This window comes from Eretmochelys imbricata, chromosome 6 (genome assembly GCF_965152235.1).
Source record: "Eretmochelys imbricata isolate rEreImb1 chromosome 6, rEreImb1.hap1, whole genome shotgun sequence".
In the NCBI taxonomy this organism is placed as follows: Eukaryota; Metazoa; Chordata; order Testudines; family Cheloniidae; genus Eretmochelys; species Eretmochelys imbricata.
Window position 1 is genome coordinate 70,196,875 of NC_135577.1, and position 24,117 is coordinate 70,220,991.

A 24,117-nucleotide genomic window follows, 5' to 3' on the forward strand; every position below is an offset into this window, starting at 1 on the left:
GGCTGCCAGCAGCTGCTACTATTAGGGTCCCTGGGCCAGAACCCGGAGTAGAGGGCAGGCCCGGGTTCCCCCCAACCCACCACTACAGAAACACCTCCTGGGAGGGGAAAACAGGCTTCTGTCAGGACAGGAGGCTAAACTGTTTTGGCATAAGGCCGTAGGAGCAACAGAGACTGTGGAAATTCTCTCACCAACCTCCATTGCTGGCTTATGATGAAAAGGGCTCAGTAGACTGTATCCCTGGCCCTAGAGAGAAAAGGGCTACGTGGAGGGTTGCAGTGAGCCTCTGAAGCTAGCATAAACCGCCTGGAAGCATGGAACCCACAGGGACAAGGTCGGAGCTCTGCCACAATATCTAATAATTATTATTATTTTCACACACAAACAAAGAAATTATCACTGTTTATGGTTTCCAGAGGCCTTTTTGGCCAATAGAATGATAATTAACAAGCAGCTTTATTCATCTAGTGTGGCTTTTTCATGTCGGCCTTTGTTAGGTGTTTACCAGTATTTGCTATCGTCCATGATCATGTGTGAATGATATCAACAATGGAAAAGTAGCAAAGTGAATTAGAGAGATTAGATCATCTGAAGCTACAAGCAACCAAGGGAGAACTGGTGCTAATAAATGTACAGTCCTACACCACCAGCACAAGTAGGAAATAATAAATCATATATAACTTTTAGCAAAATGGGTGGTTGTAATAAAGCAGCCACGCCCATCGCATTAAAACAATCTTGTTTTAATTTGGTGGTATTAATACTACCCTAATATCACTTTTTGATGTACGTAAGCAATGTAGTTGCTGCAGCGAAGGTGTAGAATAAGGATTGGGGAGTTTGTTACAAATCTAAAACTTGAGCTAGGCTTCCAAATTGTTTGCTGAAATTCACAAACCTTTTGGAAAACGTGGACTGGGTGTCAAGCAAGACTGGGCCCATTTAATGGACATTTCATGAAACTTGGTGGTTTCAGTTAAATGTCGTTACGTTTCACGGAGATTTTTAGTTTCGTTCAAACGCAAAAGGCACATCAAGGTGTAAACTCACCCAATCTGAAATCAAGAAATGTTGCTCAATGCGCTCTAAGCCAAAACTTGAGAGTTTCAAAGAGCTCTAATTCTGAACCCCAACTTTTCCTTATATTTCCTTTTCTCAGGACAATGTCAAATTTGTATGAAGATCCTGACTGGTCACAGAAGGATATGGAGGCATCAGTCAGTGATGCTCGGAAACATGTGATCAAAAACAAGTTCTTGACCTGTTTTTCCATGGATCGTCTGAAATACTATGTAAAGGAGCTACACCAGCGGAAACAAGAGGGGCACAAGATATGTTTTACAGATCTGTGGGGACTCATCATTGAAGCCATGTTACATGATGGGGTACTATAGAACATTTACTCTTTTCAGAGTCTTCCTTTAAGTAACTAATCTTCTGAAAGTAGAAATGAGGATAAACTGTAAACCCTAACGGGATATGCCCACTCAGCATGGCTGCAGAGTTATTCACACAAACAAGTTTTATTTCTTGACTGCATCATGTATATGTTAAAATTAGACGTGCTCAAAAAACGGGAATGAAACCCCCCTCCTATGGAAACTCTGGAAAATCCAAAATTCCTTTTTAAGAGCTGATTTTTCAAAGTGCCTTAAAATCCCTATGCATAGGGAGATTGCCTTGATAATGTATATATGACAAGTGGAGCTGGGATAGAGCATGTGATGCAAATTTGGAATTGTTTGGTCAAGGGGTTCCCAAAATGCAGCCCAAACCCTTTGGCATATGAGCTACTTTTACTTTTTGAAGTGCTTTCAAATCCATGTGCAATTTCGAGGAAGTTTCACCCCACCACACACACCCCATAAATGCTTCCCCAAAGCCATCAACCCTTCTCTCCACATCCCACCTTGTGCCAGGTTAGTGGGTAGTATTGTGTCTGGGAGATAAAGCCTCGTATGCAGGAGAAAGGGGACGGGGAGATAGTTGAGGGCGGGGAGTAGCTACCCTATTGAAAATGACACCAAAGAGGCTAGTGCAAGTGTCCTGGCCAGGATGAATCTCTTCTCTGCCAGGAGAGGCTCACTGAATGCCTGCCAGACAGCTGTAGGTAGGGCTGATTCTGTCCAGGGAGCTGGAAACAGACCCACTCCAAGCATGCCACAGGCACAGCATGTAACGCTGAGCTGAAAAGCAGCATGTATGGCTCCACGGGCACGTGGAGCTGAGGCTGGGAGAGGGAAGGAGAAGGAGGCAGCGGCACACTCACTGAGGCATGAAGTTTCATTTTGTTGTGGTTCATAATGGTTCAATATTTCATTTTCCACATTTTCAGCGGAATTTTTCTATCCCCATTTTTTGTTCCCCCAAATTAGTAACTCTTCTAAATGAATTAATTTTGATTTTTAAAAATGATTCCTGCCCCCCCCCATTTTTGAAAAACAATCAGTGTGACACTAACGTGACCAGTGAAAATTAGCAACATAAAGAACCAAACCAGACAAATAATAAAAAAAAATATATATGAATTTCACTGAATGACCGAACTTTTTCACATCAAAACTTTCTACATTTAAAACACACACACACAATCCCCTGTTTTATTATTCATTATTATTTACTTATTCCACAAGGGCATTTTAAAAAAAATTCAGAATTTCAACTCCCTCCAATTAAAACACAATAGGAGAATCTTGTGACTGCTGATGCAGGCAGATGTGAATATCATTTCTCTGTGTTAGCAAAACCCTCTGCTCCCAGAGTTGAATTCAATCCAAAGAAAGGCAGGCAATGTTGGCAATGCTGCCCCCCTTCAAGGTTCCAGGCCAGGGTGTGGGGCTCAGTGCCACCCTCCCCAGGAAGCCACTTCAGGAAGGTGCTGAATCAGCACCTTCTGCAGCCTGGCTGGCATTTAACACTGTTCCCAGCCAGCATTGCCCTCTTTTGGTAAGTGCTGCATGGTGCTGGTCACCTGTGCCCTCTGCAATGGAAACAGGTTCTAACCACACTACAGTTTTAAACCATATCGTAACTGAGCTCTTCATTCTTGTACAGTGGTGCTGTAGTGGTGGCTTTCCTGTGACATTTACCCTTTCTGGATGAAATGACTCGTGCATGTTCTCAACTGATCATTTTTTTTAAAAAGTGGGGGGGGGGGGCTATTTTTTAAAATAAGCAAAAGGTAAAAAGTGACAGTTTTCACCAGTGAAATCTTTGAATGTTCCAGTATATGAAACCTTGACAAACTGATTTTTAAACAACTTTAAGCATTCAAGTGAATTAGACTACTCTCATGCTTAAAGTTAAGCACATGCTTACGTGCTTTGGTGGATCAGGAACAGAGTGCTCAGCACATTGCAGGATCAAGCCCATAGAGGAGAACCTGGTCAGAACTGAGTAGGCATTTCATTGTAATATTCCAAGTCCCAGTAAAGTGGTAGGTCCCTATGTCATTTACATTTTCCTCAGTTATGTATCTTGTTTCCAAACAGGAAGACCACCATAAACTCACAGATCAGCAACAAGCGCTCAGTCATGGTCAGAATCCCCTGCCCATCTACCTTGTTCTCAATGTGAAGGACAAAATTAGCAATAGAGATTTTCGAGGTAATAATTATGTTCTAGAAATTTATTTTTCTTTAAATCTAACCGGGTTCAGCTTACGGTTAGAACTGGTTAATTTAATGCAAGAATCCTTCTTAAATCAATTCATTCAAAAGTGGGCTTATATTTCTTATTAATTAAATTTGTCTCTCTCTGTGTTTCTGGTTTGGCCTGGGATCAGAAGCAGAATATTATGACAGAGGCTATTCTCACAAGATTATCTGGCCAGCACAGAAGCAGGAAGTACCAGAAATCTCATGAGCTTTCCAGACACCTGTGGGTGTGAGAAGAGAATTCACTCTCCATGCTCATCACTGTTATATCTGTACTGAATAAAAGTGGCCAGTTATCAAATATGCTAGTTCAGCAACTAGTTTGTCATGGAGAAGCTGAAACCAAAATCTTATTCCATTAATAACTCAGTTTATTCATATAACAACAATATTTTTCTTTACCCGCAGTCAGGTTACTGCAGTAACACTTTTTCTTCTGACTCCTTCTTTAGAATGGATGGAGTTCACTCCCTACGAGGTGGGACTCCTTAAATATGGGGCCTTCATTCGCGCTGAGAATTTTGGAAGTGAGTTCTTCATGGGTCGGCTGATGAAGAAGCTCCCAGAATCCCGGATCTGCTTCTTGGAAGGTGATTTATTGTCCTGGAAAAATGTAATGTAACATAAGCCAGTCACTGGCAAGCCAGAGTTTTATGGCTGCTGCAATTGGTACAGTGTCACCTTCTAGAAACTGTATGTGATGTATCTGAACCAATAGCATGTCCTGACCTGCAGATTTAAAATCTCTCTATAGTGTAATTAAGTGAGTTAGATTAATCTGATTTCATTATTCTGTCATGCACAAGGCATCTGAAAGATACTTTTTCATCTTTATTTGAACAACAAAATTTTCAAAATGTTGCAGTTTGCTCAAGTACCAGTCTCTTCTGGATCCCAAATCTATGAGAAATTCAGCCCCTGGTATAGAATGGTCCTACTGCTGACTTTTAGTGCTGATTGATTCAGCAACGTAACATTGAAACATAACCTAATAATCATCAGTATGTGTAATATTCTGAAGCAGTACAGCTGTTCTAAGGAGTCTTTTGTGCGTACTGTATCCCCAAACTCTTTACAAATGTAAAGAATACAATTTAATAAATAATATCAGAGAACAGAGAAATGAACAAACAGATGAGAGAGAAACAAAACAGCATGTAGTTTTTCAGATGAGTTTTAAAAAGAGATGTGGAGTGGATGAAGCAGAAGGAAGCAGGAAGAGGCTGCCAGTTTATGGCTGGTTAGCAATATTACCGTCACTGAGACAGACTTGAATTTCAGTTAAAATGTATAGTAAAGTAATAACATCTACCGCATATGTAGTGTTGTTGTAGCTGTATCAGCCCCAGGATATTAGAGAGCCAAGGTACGTGAGGTAATATCTTTCATTGGACCAACTTCTGTTGGTGAGAGAGATAAGCTTTCTAGCTTACACAGAGCTCTTCTTCACGTCTGGAAACTAACTCATGCTATGGCTGCACTAGAGAGCTTACAGCAGCACAGCTGTACCAATGCTGTAAGATCTCCCGTGTAGCCGCTCTATGACAACAGGAGAGAGCTCTCCCATCAACATAATTAAACCACCCACAATGAGTGGCGGTAGCTATGTTGGTGGGAGTTGCTCTCCCGCTGACACAGCGCTGTCCACACCAATGCTTCTGTCAGTGAAACTTATGTCTGTCAGGGTTGTGTTTTTTCAGGGCGTTATAGGGCTACAGCACAGTAATGTCTATACAGCTTCATCAAACTATGTTATAATATTATGAGGGCACAACTGGGTTGTAACCAGATGCCTCAATATGGTAATTCTGTATTGCAAATAGAATCTAATATTTCCTTCCCTTCCTTTTGCATAAGCACTGCACACAGCCATAGAAAAAGAGCCCCTGGCTTACTCTTCCTGCTTCTCACCCTGATTGCTATAACTAAAAAGGATTTATGTAAAGGGAGTTTCAGGTTCCTATTATTAAATTAGCAATGTTGTGACTATTTGCCTGTATGGACCTTTCACAACAGCCACTCGAAAAGGATTTCAGGGACACCAAGCTGCCTTTACACTGCCCACACCCAGGAAAGAGTGGATGCTGACTAACATAGGTCATGGGACCCCTAACTACATTCAGTGATTGGCTGGAATGCTCTTGGGAGTGCTCTTTGTAATTCCAGGTTGGTGTACTTGTAATCTCCCAACTGTTAGGACCCAGCTAGTCCTGGCCCTCATTCAAATCCCCCCAAACTGGCCAACATTTCAAATCTTCAGGAAATATAGTATTTGCATTGTTGCCAATTCATGTGATTTCCCTTCCCCAGCTCCACCCAAGTCATGCAATATTTGGTATTTTTCTTCAAGCCCAGTTCCTGGAGGTATGTGATTAGTTGGGAATCTGAACTGTTTTTTTTTAAAGTAAGCTTCCAACCTGGATTGCGTATCTACAGCCGAAGTGCAGTCCAACTGAGTCAAGAATTTGAGTCTGCAAGAACCAGTCTTAAAAGAAAATGCAAAAGTCTGATGATCTTTTTAATAAAGAAGCTATTTGCAGTGTGACAACAACAAATATAGTGAACCTACAAATTTATGAAAAACATTATGTAGCCTATGCCAGTAGATGGTGCTCTTTGTATTTACTATACATATGAGCATGCAGAGAGAGAGAGATGCTGCCTTTTTATATGGAACTCTCCGAACAGAAAGAAATTGAATACAATTCACTGGTAAGGATGGAAGGCAATTTTTAAATAAAATGCTTTGAAGTCACATTTTATTCTCTGTCAAATTTCTTTCTTGTCACAGGGATCTGGAGTAGTGTATTTTCCTTGAACCTTATGGATGCCTGGTATATCTCCTTTGAGTCAGAAGAGTTCTGGCACAAATGGACCCAAGACAGAGTTATTAACATTGGTTAGTTATTTTTACATTGCATTTTTGCTTTACTTTTTCTTAGGGTTATTTTATTTAATTACTTTACTAATTTATTTATTATCTAATGCATGAAGTGGAAAGGCATGTCTTGTGTTGCCGTGCAGCAACCATTTTGATTGATTGAGAAGCAGAATTGATGAGATCTACCAAGGATGCAAATGAGATGCCCCTGATATGGGGTCTTGAAGGAGAAGGGTAAACTGTATAAGAAAAATATTCTTGAAAGTATGGGAGGTGGGGCTTATCCTTCCAGGGCCCACCATTCTTCTGTATTCTCCATCTAGCCAAACACCAGATGTGTGTCCTCCTTGTGAGTGAGGTATAACATACTCTTGTTTCCTCTGTTAGTTTTTGCTGTTTTTAAGTGGTTTTTATTTTTGATCCCACTCAGGAATTAATTTGGGTATGTTTCCTTATAGTTTTACTTATCATTCATTAGGGTGCCCAGAGATGTAAGACATACGTTATAATAACAATAATAATAATAATAAAAGGTAGCATAGATGTGCATGATGCTTTCCAGAAATAAGATATTGTCCCTGCCCCAAGGAGTTTATGAGCAAGAGTCCAATTCTGCAAACCTTTACTACTGTATAATATAGTGCTTGTTACTGTGGGTCATTCCACTAAGGTCAATAGAAAGCACTACACTAAAGAGTAAGGGCTTTCAGGATGGGGACCAAAATGCGAAATACAGTAAATCCTTACAACAGACTGAGTGGAGAAAGAAGAGCACTGCAGCAAATATTACTATGATTCATTTTGTCCTGTTGCATTTGTAAGCTGCAGCTTGTGTGTGTGTGTATGTGTGTATATATATATATATATATATATATATATTGAATTTGTTGGAGAGACAGGAAGTTAGTAAAGGGATGTGTGTGTGAGAGAGGGACATGGCAAGGATACAGAAGAGGAAAATTATTTTAGGTGCAAAATGTTGGCTGGGATCAGGTCGGGGCAGAGGGAAGGAAGTTATAGTATACCAGGTTAGAGAGAACTATAGCATGGGCAAGGCTTTTTGTAGTGCTGACTGAGAAGAGGAGACAGATTATGGAAAGTTTAGACAGATAAGCAACTAGCTCTGTGGAGAGCCTGGATGTTAGGAGAGAAAGAAGTTGAAATGAAGCCAAACATCCTATAATAATTTATTATTATAGAGGACTATCCCCAAAATGAATTCAGATATACAAAACTTTTATCATTTTTTCTGCAGACGAAGAAACTGTTCTACCTACGAGGCCAAGCGAGTTAAATACTCGGGTGGTCTCCCCCCCAGATAGCCTTTCAACTGTTTTTCGAGATGTTTTTATGTTGCGGCCAGCAGTTTCAGAAATCCACAATTTTCTAAAGGGTTGCCAGATGCACAATAACTACTTGGAGAATGAGTTTTCTAGATGGAAAGGTATGGTGATAACTTCCTATTTGAAGCTGCATTTTTAAAGATTGGGTTGGGGTCTGGAATTTCGTGTGGATATCCGTGGACCTTAGTGGAAGTGAATGAAGCGACTCAAATGGTTCTGTTACTTTGTGAGAAATCCTAGGTCGTAATACATGGTATGGTATGGTATATGATATGATATGAAGGCTTTAAGGGTATAAGTTTGGATACACACATTACCCATGAGTGGCAAAGTCATGAGTAAGTTATGCAGGCTATTATTTTGTTGTTTATATTCCAGATATGCCCCAAATGTGCAAAGGATTGTCAAGACATTGAGGAGGCTGAAGTCTCTGCCTCCCAAACAAATGCCTAGCAAACCTTTATACCACAACCCAGTACCATATATTCTATCTATGCCATGTATGTTACAGAACATTTGCTCTAGGAATGTTTTCAAGAGCTTTCAAAAGTGCATTTGGATTATTTTTTGCACCCTCTGTTTCAAATGTCAGAGGTCTTAGTTACCATGAGTCTAACTATGCAGGACTTGGAGAAAGCCATAAAAGCCTCTAGAAAGGACATTCAAACCTTTCTATACCTAAATACATCATGACTTTAAGTAAGATAGCTCGCAGTCCTGCAGGGCTAGAAGCAAATGCAGTTTCCTGCTGGGAATCTTCCCTTGCCAATGATATAAAGATCCTGTTTTTAGCCTGTGACAGTTTTACATATAGAAAGGCTGTTCTTGGTGCATGACTGAATCTTGCCCACCTGGGGCCTTGGGCAAGTATAATTTTTGGGGAAAATCCACATTTAGAGGAGGAGAAAATATTTATTTTGTAGGTTGATTTAAGCTTCTCAGGGGTTTGGAATGTTACAATAAGTCCCAGGGGGATGGATTAGTGGCCAGAGGGCAGACAAGGCAGTTAAAGGTACATGATAATTCCTTTGTCACATAGCTTTTCAATTTATACTCCTGGGGGAATTCTGCACCACTGTACATGTGCAGAATTCATGCCCCCCGCAGATTTCTTTGCTTCCCCAGAGAAAAATAACTTTCTAACAGGGACGCAAAGGGAAGCTGCAAGAACAGTCACACACCACTCCCTAGCAGTGCAGGTACATCATTTCAGGCACCCAGAGCAGCTGGTAGAGAGGTAAATCACCACAGAGCTAGGGACAACCCAGCCAGTGGCTCCTACCCTGAGCCGGGATCAGCTGCTAGTCTCTGGAGGCAGGAGAGGATGGGACTTCCTCTTCCCCTGCAAGGAGTGGCTGGGCCAGTGTCAGATCCATCCCCAGAAACCTCCCCCAGCTGCAGGAAGCTCAGCATCCTCCCCTGCTTCTTGCCCCCATCACTCCTCAGCTGTGCGGGAAGGGCCACTATATGGGGAGCTGCTCCCCCATCCTCCCAACCCCCGTGCATACCCAGACACCCTGCCAGGCCTCACCCCATACACCCAGAATCCCCCTAAAATTCCATATCTGAACCCCACCCCACTGAACCTCAACCCCTGCATTTGGAGCCCCCCTGAACCCAAACTGCACCCCAGACCACACCCCACTGAGCTCCCTGCATTCAAACCCCCACCCTGATGAGCCCCACCTCCCCACACCACCCTGAGCCCCCACATCCAGACACCCATGCTACTGACCCCCAACTAGCTGCACCCAGACCCCTCTGCTGAGCCCCAATCACCTTCACCTAGAACCCCCCTACAGAGTCCCATTGCTCCTGCACCTGGAACCCCCTCAATGAGCCTCTGTCCATCCAGATCCCACAACACATAGACCCCCACCCCCCACTGAGCTGCCTGCACCCAGATTGTCTCCCACAGGACCCTTTCATCCCAAATCTGGATCCCCCCCACACTGAGCCCCTTCACACTTGGATCCTGCCTGGTTGAGTCTGCCTGCCCACACCTGGTGCACCTGATGCAGAGGGGCAGGGCCCCAGGGTGTTTCTGGGGCAGGCCCAGGCCTTGTGCTGTGTCAGGGTCAGGTGCAGCCTCACCACCAAGTCCATGTCCCAGGGGTCGGGGAGCTGAAGTGTGATCTCCCACCTTTGTGCAGCCAGTGGCCTGTGCTCCCCACTGCCATGCTGGAGCCTCTGCATTTATTTATTGGCAAATCAAACTTGCAGTATTTTTAATTTTTTGGCACAGAATGCCCTCAGGAGTAAATTTATCACAAGTGGTGTGTGTGTGGGTGAGTATACAGTATATGCAGTAGTTGCAGTTAAAAAGTTGTCTTTTGCCCTTTTTACTGGTAGGTAAGATATTACTGGCTCTGGCGGTATTTCCCATTATAAATACAGAGAATTCTTCTTAAACCAGTAATATTTCAGATACCAGCGAAAGGAAAAAGAAAACTGTATAGTTGCTCCAAATGTACATATGAATATATATCTATCTTTGGTACTTACATGACCTCATTACCATAGTATCTAGACACCTTCCAGTCTTTATCCCCGTGAAGTAGGAAAGTACTATTATCCTCATTTTTCATATGAAGAACTGAGACAGAGATAGACCAAGTGACCTGGCCAAGGTCATACAGGAAGTCTGTGGCAGAGCAGGGAATTGAACTCTGGTATTGTGTGTACCAACCTAGAGCCCCTTTGTCTGTAGAAAGCAGACAGAAAGAATTGGTTTATGCTGCCCAAAAGGGTGGTTGCTGCAGATCAATAATGCAAACGGCGGAATGAGGAAACCCAGACATGAAGAACAAAAAGACTGTTGTACAAAACTGAGTCTGTGGTCAGAAAGGGAGCTGAATTCTCTTTCCACTCTCTAACTCTTTATTGTCCTCAGAGTAGTAGAACACCTACCCTTGCAGTGATGCACACTCTTGACAAGAAATATTTTTTTGGTAGACTGTGAGCTTGACTGTCACCCCAACCAGCTGACAGGAGCGGCAGATCACCTCGCTCTGTTAGATACTGCATTTGCCTTCGAAACCAGTTACCCACCGCTTATGAGGCCTGAGAGGAAAGTGGACCTCATCCTGCATTTCAACTACAGTTCAGGATCACAGATAGCGGTCAGACTTTTTGCCTTTTTCTTCAGTAATATCCCCCCTTTCAGCTGCCAGAATTGTTAACTCTCTATTTCCAAACACTTAAAGAGAAAGTTGTTTCTAACAGGAATAAACTCGTACTGCCAGTGGTGTGAATCCTTGTTTCAGAATCACTGGACTGTGTGCTCTGTATAAAAAAACACTACCTAGGCCCACACCCACAAAAGGACCCAGGTATCTAACTCTGACTTTAGGCACCTAAGTCCAAAATGTAGGCACCAATGAGAGACTTAAAACCCCTGCTCAGCCACCACCTAACCCTGCAGGCACCTAAAACACCTACATTATTTCTGTAAAAGTCCCCTAGAAGCCTAAGTTTCTGCCACTGGGTATGTGCACTGCTGCCTCAGCTAGACAGCCGGACACCTATCTCATGTCCAAGCCTCAGTGGGATCCTCAAACCAGGAGAAACTATGGGTTGCTGTAAGAAAAGGAGGACTTGTGGCACCTTAGAGACTAATAAATTTATTTGAGCATAAGCATTTGTGAGCTTTAGCTCACTTCATCGGATACATGTAGTGGAAAATACAGTGGGAAGATTTTATATATGCAGAGAACATGAAACAATGGGTGTTACCATACACACTGTAACGAGAGTGATCAGGTAAGGTGAGCTATTACCAGCAGGGCCCAAACTGGTAGGCATTCTCAAAGCATGTTTAACTTCGGTTGGAGGGTTGGGGGGAGGCAGCCTCCCCTATATCCTTGAACCCAGTAGGAAACCCATTTTCAAATCCCTTCTCTACATTAGGCAGAGAGGGGAATTGAACTGGGGTCTCCCATATCCTGGATGAATGCCCTAACCATTGGGCTAAAAGTTAGAAGAGAGGCTGCTGCTTCTCTTCCTCCCAGCATTTTCACTAGGAGTTAGGCATGTGTTCCTGCCTTTCTGGCAAGGACTGGCTTAGTCGCCTGACTCCAGGAGAGGGTTCACAGCTTTGGATCCCAAGTAGAGAGAGGTTCCTTGCTCCAGCCTGGACTTAGATGCATAAACCTCAGAGAGCCAGGGCTTAGGAAAGAAAACCTTTCATCAGCCTCCGCTATTGGCTTGTTTAGGTAGCCCCTCAACTAGCTTTCGTGGATCCCATTCTCAGGTGCCTATTTCTCCCCATTCATTGTACAGGAAACTTATGTGCCAAACTGAGGGTTTGTGGGTTCCACTGGGTGACTAGGCACCTTAGTACTTATAGTAAAGATGGTGTGCAAGTTTCTGGATTGGGCAAAATTTTCTCTCACTTGTTCAACACGTATTATAGGTATGTTAACATATGGCAAAAATTATTCTGGCCACTTTGGGATTATCCCAATGTGAAAAATTTTAAATTTGACTCTTGAGGGGGTGGGTGGGGAGGGTGTACTTTGGCTAGTTTTGAAAAGAAATTCAGTTTAGAAATAATGAAGTTATAATCACTTGAAACTTACACATGCCACCACGTACATAAGGTGTGCACTTCCAGATTTAAATATGCTTTCACACACATTTTTATGTGTGGGAAACTGCACATTCAGTTAAATACATCTCTAACCATTTGAGTGTTTGATTCTTGTGGTCCTTTGCATTCAAATACATGCAAAGACTTTTTGAATGTTTCACCAGATATCTAAATGCAATTACTTGTGTATCTCATCATGGGGATTGGACTTTCAAATAAAATCATTTGGTGCTTTTTTTTATCCCAGTGTTTGATCAGACATTCAAAGAACCCAAGGTGCCTTGCCATCTGAATAACTGTATGTGTGGTTGAAGGAGTGCTTAAATGCATTATTTTTTCAAAATCTTGCTTTAAAAAATAGGAAGTTCACTACAAAAAGATAACTTACATTTGATGCAATGTTATACTGTGGTTGACTTTTTAGGGCTTGACTGTGTAACCATTACAGTGATGAGCTTCAATGGGAGTATACATGTGAGTGAGCACCACCCACATGAGTAAATCCTGCACAATTAGGTTCTTAACATGCAGTTTTTTTGTCACAAAAATCTTAACTCATCCACATAATAATATACCAACCTATGGTGCCTCATGGTCTGAAGGATTCCAGTGTGGTATACAAACTCAAAGTGATATGCAAATTATACAGAGGGATCACTTCACCAGCTCCTGAAATGCAGTCACAGCTCTGGCAGGAAGGGGGATGTGGGAACTATAGATCACAGTGGGCTAGACGCTACCACCCAAATTCGTGTTGCTTAGTGACTTACTCCACAAGACTTACTCCACTCTTACGGAAGTCAATCTCTTAAATTAATCTTAGTCTTGTCATGAGTTTCTGAGGTTTTGTTTTCCCTTCTGTGGTTACCCAGCCTTTGATAAAAGCCTCTAAGTACTTCGCAGAGCAGGGAATCCCTTTCCCCAAAATTGTGCCAGGTGAAGAAGAAGCAAAAAGTCCAAAGGAGTGCTACATAGTTGGAGACAAAGAAGGCCCCGAAACACCTGTAGTGCTGCTTTTCCCACTTGTGAATGACACCTTTAGAAACTACAAAGCACCTGGTAAGTTAGCAGCAGCCAATCACTTTATTAAAGCCAGCATGATGAGCTTATCCATTCTGTGGATTTCCACTTTTAATTTCATTATAATGAACCTATATTGGCTGGATGCTTGTAAAAGACTTTGCTTTTAGACTCCTCACTATAGTACCAGGTATGTCTATATTGCAATAAAACACCTGTGGCTGGCCTATGCCACCTGACTTGGGCTCGCGGGGCTCAGGTTGCTGGGCTATAAAATTGCAGTATAGATGTTTGGGCTCGGGCATCTACACTGCAATTTCATAGCCCCAGAGCCTGAGACCAGCGATGACAGCTTGAGAAAATAGTTCTGAGGGGTGTGAACAGTTTCTGTTTGCTTCACTGCGTTCTTGACTCTGAAACCTCAGATTGACTGTTTTAAATGTCAACCTTGTTAACTACTTGACTGCTGATCATTTCCACCTAATGTACTTATCTCACAATCTCAAACTGCCTCCTAGGGTAGGGAACAGCTGAGGCTTTTGACACCAAGTTCTAAAACCTCCTGCTTCCCCCAGGACATCTTCTACAATACAAGTTATTTGTTATCCATACAAAAATCTACCCTACATTGAAAATGGAAAATTTGAGGGCATCAAATAATAAATTGAATTTGTTCATTTTGATATTAATGTGGGGGCTGCTGTACTGATCTATGAATCATTTTTGTATTAAAAATTAAAATCACCTCTGTTTCTTAAATGAAGCTGACATGGAATTTCCAGTTTGTCACATCAGAATGCCACAGAAGCCAGGTGTCCTGCTACAGAGTTTAGATGTAGCTTGTCACAAAGTGCATGAGGTCTAATGATTAATATCTTCTAATCACTTTCTCCTTTGTAATAAATTTGGTTCTGCCACTTATCTCTTAACACACCCTTCCTCTTTTTCCCCAATTCCTCTTTCTCTATGCTGACTGCCATCAAGGCGCACGCCTCTCCTGATTTGGTAGTGGATGTGCAACTTTTTCTAAGGTTTCAGAGTAACAGCCATGTTAGTCTGTATTCGCGAAAAGAAAAGGAGTACTTGTGGCACCTTAGAGACTAACCAATTTATTTGAGCATAAGCTTTCTTGAGCTACAGCTCACTTCATCGGATGCATACTGTGGAAACTGCAGAAGACATTATATGCACACAGAGACCATGAAACAAAACCTCCTCCCACCCCACTCTCCTGCTGGTAATAGCTTATCTAAAGTGATCACTCTCCTTATAATGTGTATGATAATCAAGTTGGGCCACTTCCAGCACAAATCCAGGTTTTCTCACCCCCCCCCCCCCCCCCGCAAAACACACACACACACAAACTCACTCTCCTGCTGGTAATAGCTCATCCAAAGTGACCACTCTCCCTACAATGTGCATGATAATCAAGGTGGGCCATTTCCAGCACAAATCCAGGTTTTCTCACCCCCCCCCCCCCCCATACACACACAAACTCACTCTCCTGCTGGTAATAGCTCATCCAAAGTGACCACTCTCCCACAATGGGAGAGTGTGTGTGTATGGGGGTGGGGGGGGGTGAGAAAACCTGGATTTGTGCTGGAAGTGGCCCACCTTGATTATCATGTACATTGTAGGGAGAGTGGTCACTTTGGATGAGCTATTACCAGCAGGAGAGTGAGTTTGTGTGTGTGTGTGGTTTTTTTTTGGGGGGGGGGGGTGTTGAGAAAACCTGGATTTGTGCTGGAAGTGGCCCACCTTGATTATTATACACATTGTAAAGAGAGTGGTCACTTTGGATGGGCTATTACCAGCAGGAGAGTGAGTTTGTGTTGGGGGGGGGGGCGGAGGGTGAGAAAACCTGGATTTGTGCTGGAAATGGCCCAACTTGATTATCATACACATTGTAAGGAGAGTGATCACTTTAGATAAGCTATTACCAGCAGGAGAGTGGGGTGGGAGGAGGTATTGTTTCAGGGTCTCTGTGTATATAATGTCTTCTGCAGTTTCCACAGTATGTATCCAATGAAGTGAGCTGTAGCTCACGAAAGCTTATGCTCAAATAAATTGGTTAGTCTCTAAGGTGCCACAAGTACTCCTTAACTTTTTCTAAGATCACTATGAATGTCTCCCCATGTGCTGGCCTGTAGGAGGTGCTCAGAAAATGAGGCACTAGGCATCTAATTTCCACCAGTCTTGAGACTGGTGATCCAGGCAGCACTGTAGTGAAGTAAGCTAAATATACTCATAAAACATCCTCACAGTAAGAAAATCTCACTGGAGAGAAATCTCTGGTCTGTGACTGATTGTGTGCACATGGCTGATAAAGCCTAGGACTATAATCATGTCTCAATAATAAACCTAATTGCTATTTTCCTCTAGGTGTGAAACGTAGTCCCTCAGAGATGGCAGAAGGTGAAATTGATGTTGCCGATATCAATGGTTCATATAATATAAATAATCTGCGCTATTCAGAGGAAGATTTTGACAAGCTGGCAAAACTGAGTTACTACAATGTCCAGAATAATAAAGACTTGATTCTTCAGGCCTTGCGTATAGCTGTGGAACGGAAAAAACAACATAGAAATAGTCTCAAACCTCATACTCCTCTGTGATAATATATCTTTCTCTCCCATCATTGGGAAGGATCCCAGCATTCTACTGATTGTCCAGCATTATGGAATATGAAAAATATCCATCTGTTGATATTACTGAAGAAAAAAGGAACGGAAACAGAAAGTGATGGAAATCCAAAGAATGCTAAAAATGGCATTCAATCTGTAATAGGAAAAACTAGTATCTGCCTGTCAGAAATGGGAATAAACATAAAGAGGAAAACTCTTCCATAATTTATTCATGTGCTTCCCTTGTTAACACTCTCAGCAGTGTGGCCAAGTACTGAATTGATGTTGAGGCTGAACTATGCTGTCACTTCTAGAAGTGATCTGCCTCAACCTTGACTTGGAATGATTGGCAAGGAAATATGAAGTAGCTTGCATTGTCATTGTTTGTGTTGTATCTATTCTGTCAATGAAGAGAGGACTTCCACGACCAGGACTGCCAGTCCAGAACCTTTAAAGAGAACAGAATCAATTTTTAAATAAAATAATTAACATACTAAGCTTTCTATACAAATATATATAAATATGAAGTAAAATTTTGCATAATAAAATGTGGGTTTGGATTCTGAGTGGTAATAATGAGATTTTTTAAAAAACAACGTCCTCTTCTATTAGCAGAACTATTAATGCAAATGATTGATTCTGTATTCACAACTAGCAAACGGTCTGGCGTAGAGATGATGCAAGCACCAGAGTTCAGCGTTGGAACTGAATGTGAACTTTCCTAGTGTTTTAGACAGTTTGAATTTGGGATTCCAGTTTAGGTTCATCTCGAGTAAGACAATCCCACACATACACATTTCCTAAGGAGAAATTAATTTTGTAGAAACATAGCAGAGGGTTTAGTTTTTAAGTCTGTTATTGTGTCTGCAAACTTGATTTTAATTTAACAAACTTTTCGGGTGTGGGAACATCCTTAATTATTTTTAAAAACAGTCCTAAGTTCTGTTGCAAAGAACTTGCACTGTTCCTACAAACCCTACCAGTCCTACAAGAGAGGAAGCCCAATCCAGCAGACTTTAGGAGGTTCAGTGGTGAGTGGGGAATGGTTCCTTGGTCTGCTTGCTCACCCCAGTGCTAACCCAACATTCTGTGAAGGGAAGTCCTGATGCTACAGACTTCCGATGGTCTGCAAAAAGTCTGTCTTCTGCAAATTATGTTGGTCCTCAGAATCAGGGCTCTCACCCAAGGAGGGGATAACTGTGTCACTCTTCCTTTTGGCTTCATAGTGCCGGAAGGACTAGAATTCTACTGAGTGCAGGAAAGGGGGATGGGAAATGTGGCTAGGCAGGAAGCTTGATGAGCAGAACCAAGAGAAGAACCACTTCCCTAACCTTCCTGCTGCTTTTTAGACCCCATGAAGGGCTTACAGGGAGTGATAAGCTCCTTTCCCACATCTTGTGCAACTCCCTGCGTAACATTTTTTATGAGACACCAAGTAATAGTTTCCCTCTCAGGGACTCTGTGAATTATAGAGGGGGTAACAAAATAAAGCTTTATACTGGAAATCAGTTGCAACCTTAACTAAGGAGCATGTTAATGAAGTTTAATAGACATAAAAATGGAACCTCTTGAAGGCTACACACAGAGGTATCATACATGAGTAAGAAAACTCAGAACTATGTAAAAATGTGCTGATACAGTGCATGGTTAAAAGATGTGACTATCCCGGACTTCAGTAACATAAAGCATGATTCTGCAGACCCTTTCTGCCACATGTAATATCACTAACTTTGCCAGGATTATGTGCAGGCGCACGCCCTCTGCAGAAGGAATCTTCCTATGGTTGGGTCCACTGATAGAGCAACACAAAGCAGCCTGAATGTATCGGCGAATTGGCCCCGTGGTGTGTATGTGAGAGGTTGCCTTCTATTGGTTTGTTGCAACTTAGAAGCACCATAAAGTTATTTTTATAGCTGCTATCTAGTGAGTTCTCAAGTAATATACAGATGTTGGCTGGAAGAAGTAATAGTGACTACAATATGTTGACGTTCAACACCTTTGATGAGCAGTCATCAGAAATAAGAAACATGAAACCAAACTTAAGAAAGGGGAGACAAAACTTAAGAAATGGTATTTCCAAAAAAATGAGGAAGCCAATCAAAAAGACCCTAAAGCAAAAGTGAAGGACTTTAAAATACTTAGACTCAGCATGGAGGTTTCTTAAATACACCACAACAGAGTTACAAATGGCTTGCATAGGCTTAAACAAAACATGAAGCAGAAATGCAACCAAAACCAGAATGGTTAAAATACAAGAGGTTATTTGAGCCCAACAGCTATTCTTTGAGGGGAAGGGAGAGGAGAGGGAATCCAGTCCTACTGAAGCCAAAAAATGAGTGCATAAAATGTGGTATTCAATAAGCAAGATGGAAAGTAGGAGGTCTAACAGGGATGTTGAAAAGTAAATACCCACCAAATCTTGTTTGTAGCTATGTTGGACTACCAAGCAGTAATTAAGGAGGAGAAGGATGTTGCAGAGAAGTTTAATGACTTTGTATCAGCCTTCACCATGGAGGACATGCCTTCTAAAGCCAAATATGGACCTAGCTTCAGCAAGGTCTTGCCCATTCACCTGCATCCACCCCAAAATTTTACATTCTAGATAGGCAGCAAGCCTATTTATTTATTTATTCCTTTTAGCTGATAAGTCTCTGTTCAATGCATTGAGATTTTTAAAAGCAATTAGGGAATTTAGGCACACATCTTCCATTAACATATATTTTAAAATTAATGGAATGTGTCTAAACCGTATAGGTTGCTTTGAAAATCTCAGTGCATTGGACAGAGAGTTATCAGGTAAAAGGGATAAATAATAAGAAATGATCACTTTAAACTACACATATAATGTGATCACCTACATCTATTATACCAGTTCCACTGAAAAATGTCAATGTTAATATGGTATGAAATTTAGCTGTCTTTAGAAAGGAAGAAGATGCTCGGTCTGGGCTAGCTTGGCTTCAGTGAAACACATTACATTAGGTACAGACTTCTCAGATGATAATGGATGGCTATATCTGCTGTATCTAGAAGATAAACTTTTGGGAATTTAAGAGGAAAAATGGACAAAACTTTGCTGGTCCAGGTCCATACCAGGGACCAGATTTTTATAGTGGAATAGGAGGAACACATCGTTTGTGACCACAACTTTGATGGATCTGGTGAGACCCAGGTACCAGATCTGTGTTGCTTTTGCACTGGATTGTGCTGAAGTCTGAAGTTTTTCTGGTCAAGTAGGAGTGGCAACAGTTTATTTGGGATCAAAAACCGATAGGAGCTAGCAATTTCTAGGTGGTGGATGTGTGTGTGTCTTTACTCTGCTATTGAGGAGAGATACACAGGGGTCTGGATTTTTACAAGTAGAGCCAGCTGCCCTTCTTCTCTATTTTACTGGTAGAAGTTTGGTATGAAGAAACAAGGATGAGGGTGCTGACTGTTTTGTGGTGTTGCTCTGCCAGTTTCAACAGTGTTGGGCTAAAAGCTGGTGCAGTTTTTCTCTATTCAGACAGTAGAATGGGGGGAAATGAGGATAAAGAATTATCAAAATCAATCATGCTCTGGTGACCAGATACAAGTTTTTATAGTATTATTGGGCTAAAGTGCATCAGAATCCAGATTATTCCAGTGAAGTAGGAGAGGCTATGTTTGTTTTCTATTCAGGTTGCATAATTTGGAGCTTGGGCCGCAATTTGCGAGATCCATGTGGATCCAGGTGCTGGTTGTGGATTTTTGTAGATCTCCTGCAAGGATGCATTGGGGTCTAGGATTTTTTTTCCCCCCGTAGGATCGGCTAGATTTGTCCATTCATGCCACAGAATTTGGGACTAAGTCCCTAAATCTGATGGGTCTGGCAGGGTTCAGGTGCCAGATCTCAATGTCTGCGGCGGCTACGTGCCGGGAGACAGTCCAGGCCCACAATTTTTTGGCACAGTAGCGGAGCATAGACGGGGGAAGGCCTTAGCGGCGGGACTCAGCAGGGCGCGGGCACCAGGGGACGCCGGTGCCGGCTCTGGGGCTCCGTGTGGCTTCGTGCTCTGGGAACGTGCGGGGATGGGGCAGCGGTGACTCCACTTGATCGGCGTTGACGGGAAACTCTGGGGACCTGGCGCCCCAAATCCCCAGGCCGAGGGTCATTCCGGCTTTTCCCAGCGGTGCGGGGCGAGAGGGTTGGGCCAGGCCGGGCAGGCTCCCAGTCCCGGGGGGCGGTGCTCGGGCCGGGCCCAGGGGGGAGGGGCCGGGCCGGGCCGGTGGGGCGCTGCCGGCCGCCAGTCAGTCAGTCAGTCAGTCTGGGCGGCGCTGCGGGCGGCGGGGTCGGGATGTTCAGCTGGATGGGGAAGCAGGCGGGCGGGGGCGAGCGGGCCGGCGACCCGGTGCAGACGGTGACCGGGGGGCTGAAGCAGCTGTACACGCGGCGGCTGCAGCCGCTCGAGGACTATTACCGCTTCCAGGACTTCCACTCGCCCGCGCTGGAGGAGGCCGACTTCGACAACAAGCCCATGGTGCTGCTGGTGGGGCAGTACAGCACGGGCAAGACCACCTTCATCCGGTAAATACCCCCCCGCCCTCCATTGCCAGCCTGCCTCCCCCCCCTGGTAAATACCGCCCCATTGCCAGCCTGCCTGCCTTCCGCCGCCCCGGTAAATACCGCCCCATTGCCTGCCTACCTTCCGCCCTTCCTCCCTCCGGTAAATACTGCCCCATTGCCAGCCTGCCTGCCTCCCGCCTTCACTCGGTAAACCCCCCCGCCGCCGTTCCTCCCTCCGGTAAATACTGCCTCATTGCCTGCCTGCCTTCCTTCCGCCTTCACTTGGTAAATACCCCCCCCCACTGCCCATCCTTTCTCCCTCCCTCCAGTAAATACCGCCCTATTGCGAGCCTGCCTGCCTGCCTGCCTTCCTCCCGCCTTCATCCAGTAAATACGCCCCCACTGCCCACCTTCAGTTGGTAAATACCCCCCTGCCGCCCTTCCTTCCTCCCTCTCTCCGGTAAATACCACCCCATTGCTGGCCTGACTTCCTCCCGCCTTCATCTGGTAAAGACCCCCTTCCAGTGTTCGCCTTCATCCGGCAAATACCCCCGACCCCCTGCCACTGCCCACCTAAGTGAAAATTCCTTGCCTCAGTCCAGTAGCGGTCCCTTGATACACCCCTTCATTTATAAATAACCCCATTGAGGGTAAACGTCCCCTTTCCTTCCTCATTTGGTAAATACCCCCCACAGGGGTAAATACCTTCCACTGTATACCCACGGGAACAACATAGACACATAGCCCACCACCAGTGTAGTTGCCCCCTGTGCCTGAGCTTCATGCTGTAAAGACTTCAGCATCTGGGTTAAATACCCCCTTGGCCCTCCTGCCAGCGCACAGTTTCATACAGTAAATACCCCCTAACTACCTACTCTTGCATGCACTGTGGTCATGCCCCCTGTCACTTTCCTTTCATACAGTATCTATTTCACACCTACACTGAATAATTGGTTCCCTGCCCCTTCATCTTCATATGATAAATACTCCTCACCCTGTCATTTCCACCCTCACCTGGTAAATACCGCGTTGGCCCTGTTGCCTATCTGTTAAATAATCCTCCATCTGCCCCCTGCACTGGGATAAAAATACCCTTTCATGTGGTATTTTTCATGTGGGTGAACAAACCTACCATTTTCATACAGTAACACACTTATACTTGAACAGTAACACACCTCTAGAGTAAATGCGGGGTGGAAAGTTGAGAGGCCTGTCACTCAAATGAAGACAATAACCTTGATGGCTGACGCAGAACAAGCTCCAAGATGTGGCTTGTGTTATCATGAAAGGGCAAGTGAAAACATCTCCACTGCGTGGACAGGTGGAACAAGTTTGCTTGGATGGGGGCAGGGCTGAAAAATGTGGAGTATGTAGAAAAGTGCATACACATGGTTTGAAAGTACTTTAAAAGAAAATAAAAACGTAACATGTATTAACTACCTGTTCCATCTTAAAGCTACAAAGCAAGTAGCATTGGTGTATTGAGTGAGGCAGGACCTTTTGTCTGTTGACATGCAAATTAACTAATCAGTCTAAACCGGGGTGGGCAAACTTTTGGCCCGAGGGCCACATCTAGGTGGGGAAATTGTATGTAGGGCCCTGAATGTAGGGCTGGGGCAGGGGGTTGGGGTGCGGGAGGGAATGTGGCGTGTGGGAGGGGGTGCGGTGTGCAGGAAGGGGCTCAAGACAAGCGGTGTGTGGTGTAGGAGGGGTGTGGCAGGGGGTTGGAGTGCAGGGGGGGTACGGAGTGCGGGAGGGGGCTCAAGGCAGGGGGTTGGGGTGCAGGAGGTGTTCAGGGTGCGGGCTCCGGCCTGGTGCCGCTTACCTGGAGCGGCTCCGGGGTGGCAGTGGCGCACGGGGCTAAGGCAGGCTTCCTGCCTGCCTTGGCCCCATGCTGCTCCCAGAAGTGGCCAGAATGTCCGGCAATGGCTCCTGAGGGTGGAGTGGGGCAGGCAGTTCTGCTGCACGCTGCCCTTGCTTGTGGGTACCACCTCTGAAGCTCCCATGGGCCGCGGTTCCTCATTCCTGGCCAATGGGAGCTGCGGGGGGCAGTGCCTCCAGGCGAGGGCAGCGCACGGAGCCCTCTGCCCCCCCCCCCCTTCACCTCCCCAGGGGCTGCAGGGATGCAGTGCCGGCCTTAGCCCCGCTGTGCCAAGGGGCTGGCAATCCCACGGGCCGGATTGAAAAACCTGACTGGCTGGATCCAGCCTGCTGGCCATAGTTTGCCCTCCCCTGGTAAGCCTTCTGTTGTGTTATCACTGTATTGGAGAGTAAAGCTTTTCTAAATGTCTGCAAAATATGATATTTAAGTTTGATGTACATTTCTGAATTTTTACAGCACTCTGTCGTTTTGTTTTTGCCTTCCTGTTTAAGGACGCTGTCTCATGGTTTTTTGTACTGATGGGAAGGAATATGTGTTGTTTTCCATTTACTGTAATGTTTTTCTAGTTTGTTTCAATAGACAGTAGTTACTGAAAATTAATATAGTGTGCATCAGCAGTCAAGTGTAAAAAACCTAAAAGCTGTCCAGCCCATAGTGCTAGTTTTGGTGTTGCATTCACATGCAAGATCCAGATTTGCGAGTGACCCTGGAACTTCTGTTTCTGTGGCCGATAGATTTCAGACCCCTCAGAAAGGTAGCACATGTACATTAAGTTGTACGTAGGCATATGTCACTCTGCTCTTTCTTGAGTTTAGTATTAGTAAGATTGCACCTGGGTAGGAGGTAGGATCTTTTAGAAGTGGTAGTTTTATGAAATATAGTTCCGTGGAGATAGCGAACTTCGAAGGAAATGGGACCCAACAATTCTAAATCAGTGGTCACTATGATGTCTTGCTCAGGACACCCAGAACTCTGAGCAACTGTGTTACACCTCTGCCTTAGCAAGAGTGAGAGCTTTGCCACTGCTAAGCTGTTTGTCAGTTCCCTGACACACCAGCCTGTCTGTCTTTCCAACAAACTCATCAAAACTCTACCAGTGTAAACTTTCAGGAAGCAATCAGTGAAGCCCAGTTCCTGACTTCTCCAGAGACATCTCCCTGCAGTGTCCAGTCCCTCTGACTGGACAGTCTCAGAAATTGTTTGGTGTCTCCAAAGAGAGAGTGCACACATCAGACTGTAGGTTAGCTGAAAACTCACCCTTCACTTTCATACACCGTACTGAGATAGTTTTGTAATAAAACAAGAATAAGTTTATTAACAAAGAAGAGAGATTTTATTGACAATAAACAAGAGAAAAAGAGATAGATATGGTTGCAAATAAAACAACACATTTTCTTGTGACTAAAACTTAATCTTAGCGATCTTTGCCTAAGCGGTTTTCTTACATCAAGTTGTCAGCATCTCCCCAGGCTAAGAGAATGCAACTTTCACATGCTCACAAGGTGCTGTCCCCTAAGTGATGGGTAACTAAAATATCTTTTTGCTCCCCTTTTATTACTCAGAGTCCATTGTCTCTGCCTCAAGAACCAGGAAGG

At 43.9% G+C, this 24,117-nt stretch overlaps 2 protein-coding genes across 2 annotated transcripts in view; both read left to right on the plus strand.

Annotated features, from left to right (window-relative positions):
* Positions 1 to 16,106, plus strand: part of LOC144266764 (cytosolic phospholipase A2 epsilon-like) — a 64,151-nt gene extending 48,045 nt beyond the window's left edge. The window contains exons 14-21 of the mRNA XM_077820264.1: positions 1,160 to 1,385; positions 3,492 to 3,606; positions 4,109 to 4,246; positions 6,448 to 6,555; positions 7,793 to 7,981; positions 10,836 to 11,002; positions 13,344 to 13,530; positions 15,874 to 16,106. Coding sequence (XP_077676390.1) covers positions 1,160 to 1,385; positions 3,492 to 3,606; positions 4,109 to 4,246; positions 6,448 to 6,555; positions 7,793 to 7,981; positions 10,836 to 11,002; positions 13,344 to 13,530; positions 15,874 to 16,106 — 1,363 coding nt within the window. The remainder of the gene's footprint in view (positions 1 to 1,159; positions 1,386 to 3,491; positions 3,607 to 4,108; positions 4,247 to 6,447; positions 6,556 to 7,792; positions 7,982 to 10,835; positions 11,003 to 13,343; positions 13,531 to 15,873) is intronic.
* A 4,325-nt stretch (positions 16,107 to 20,431) lies between these two features.
* EHD4 (EH domain containing 4) overlaps positions 20,432 to 24,117 on the plus strand; it is a 59,574-nt gene continuing 55,888 nt past the window's right edge. The window contains exon 1 of the mRNA XM_077818837.1: positions 20,432 to 20,661. Coding sequence (XP_077674963.1) covers positions 20,432 to 20,661 — 230 coding nt within the window. The remainder of the gene's footprint in view (positions 20,662 to 24,117) is intronic.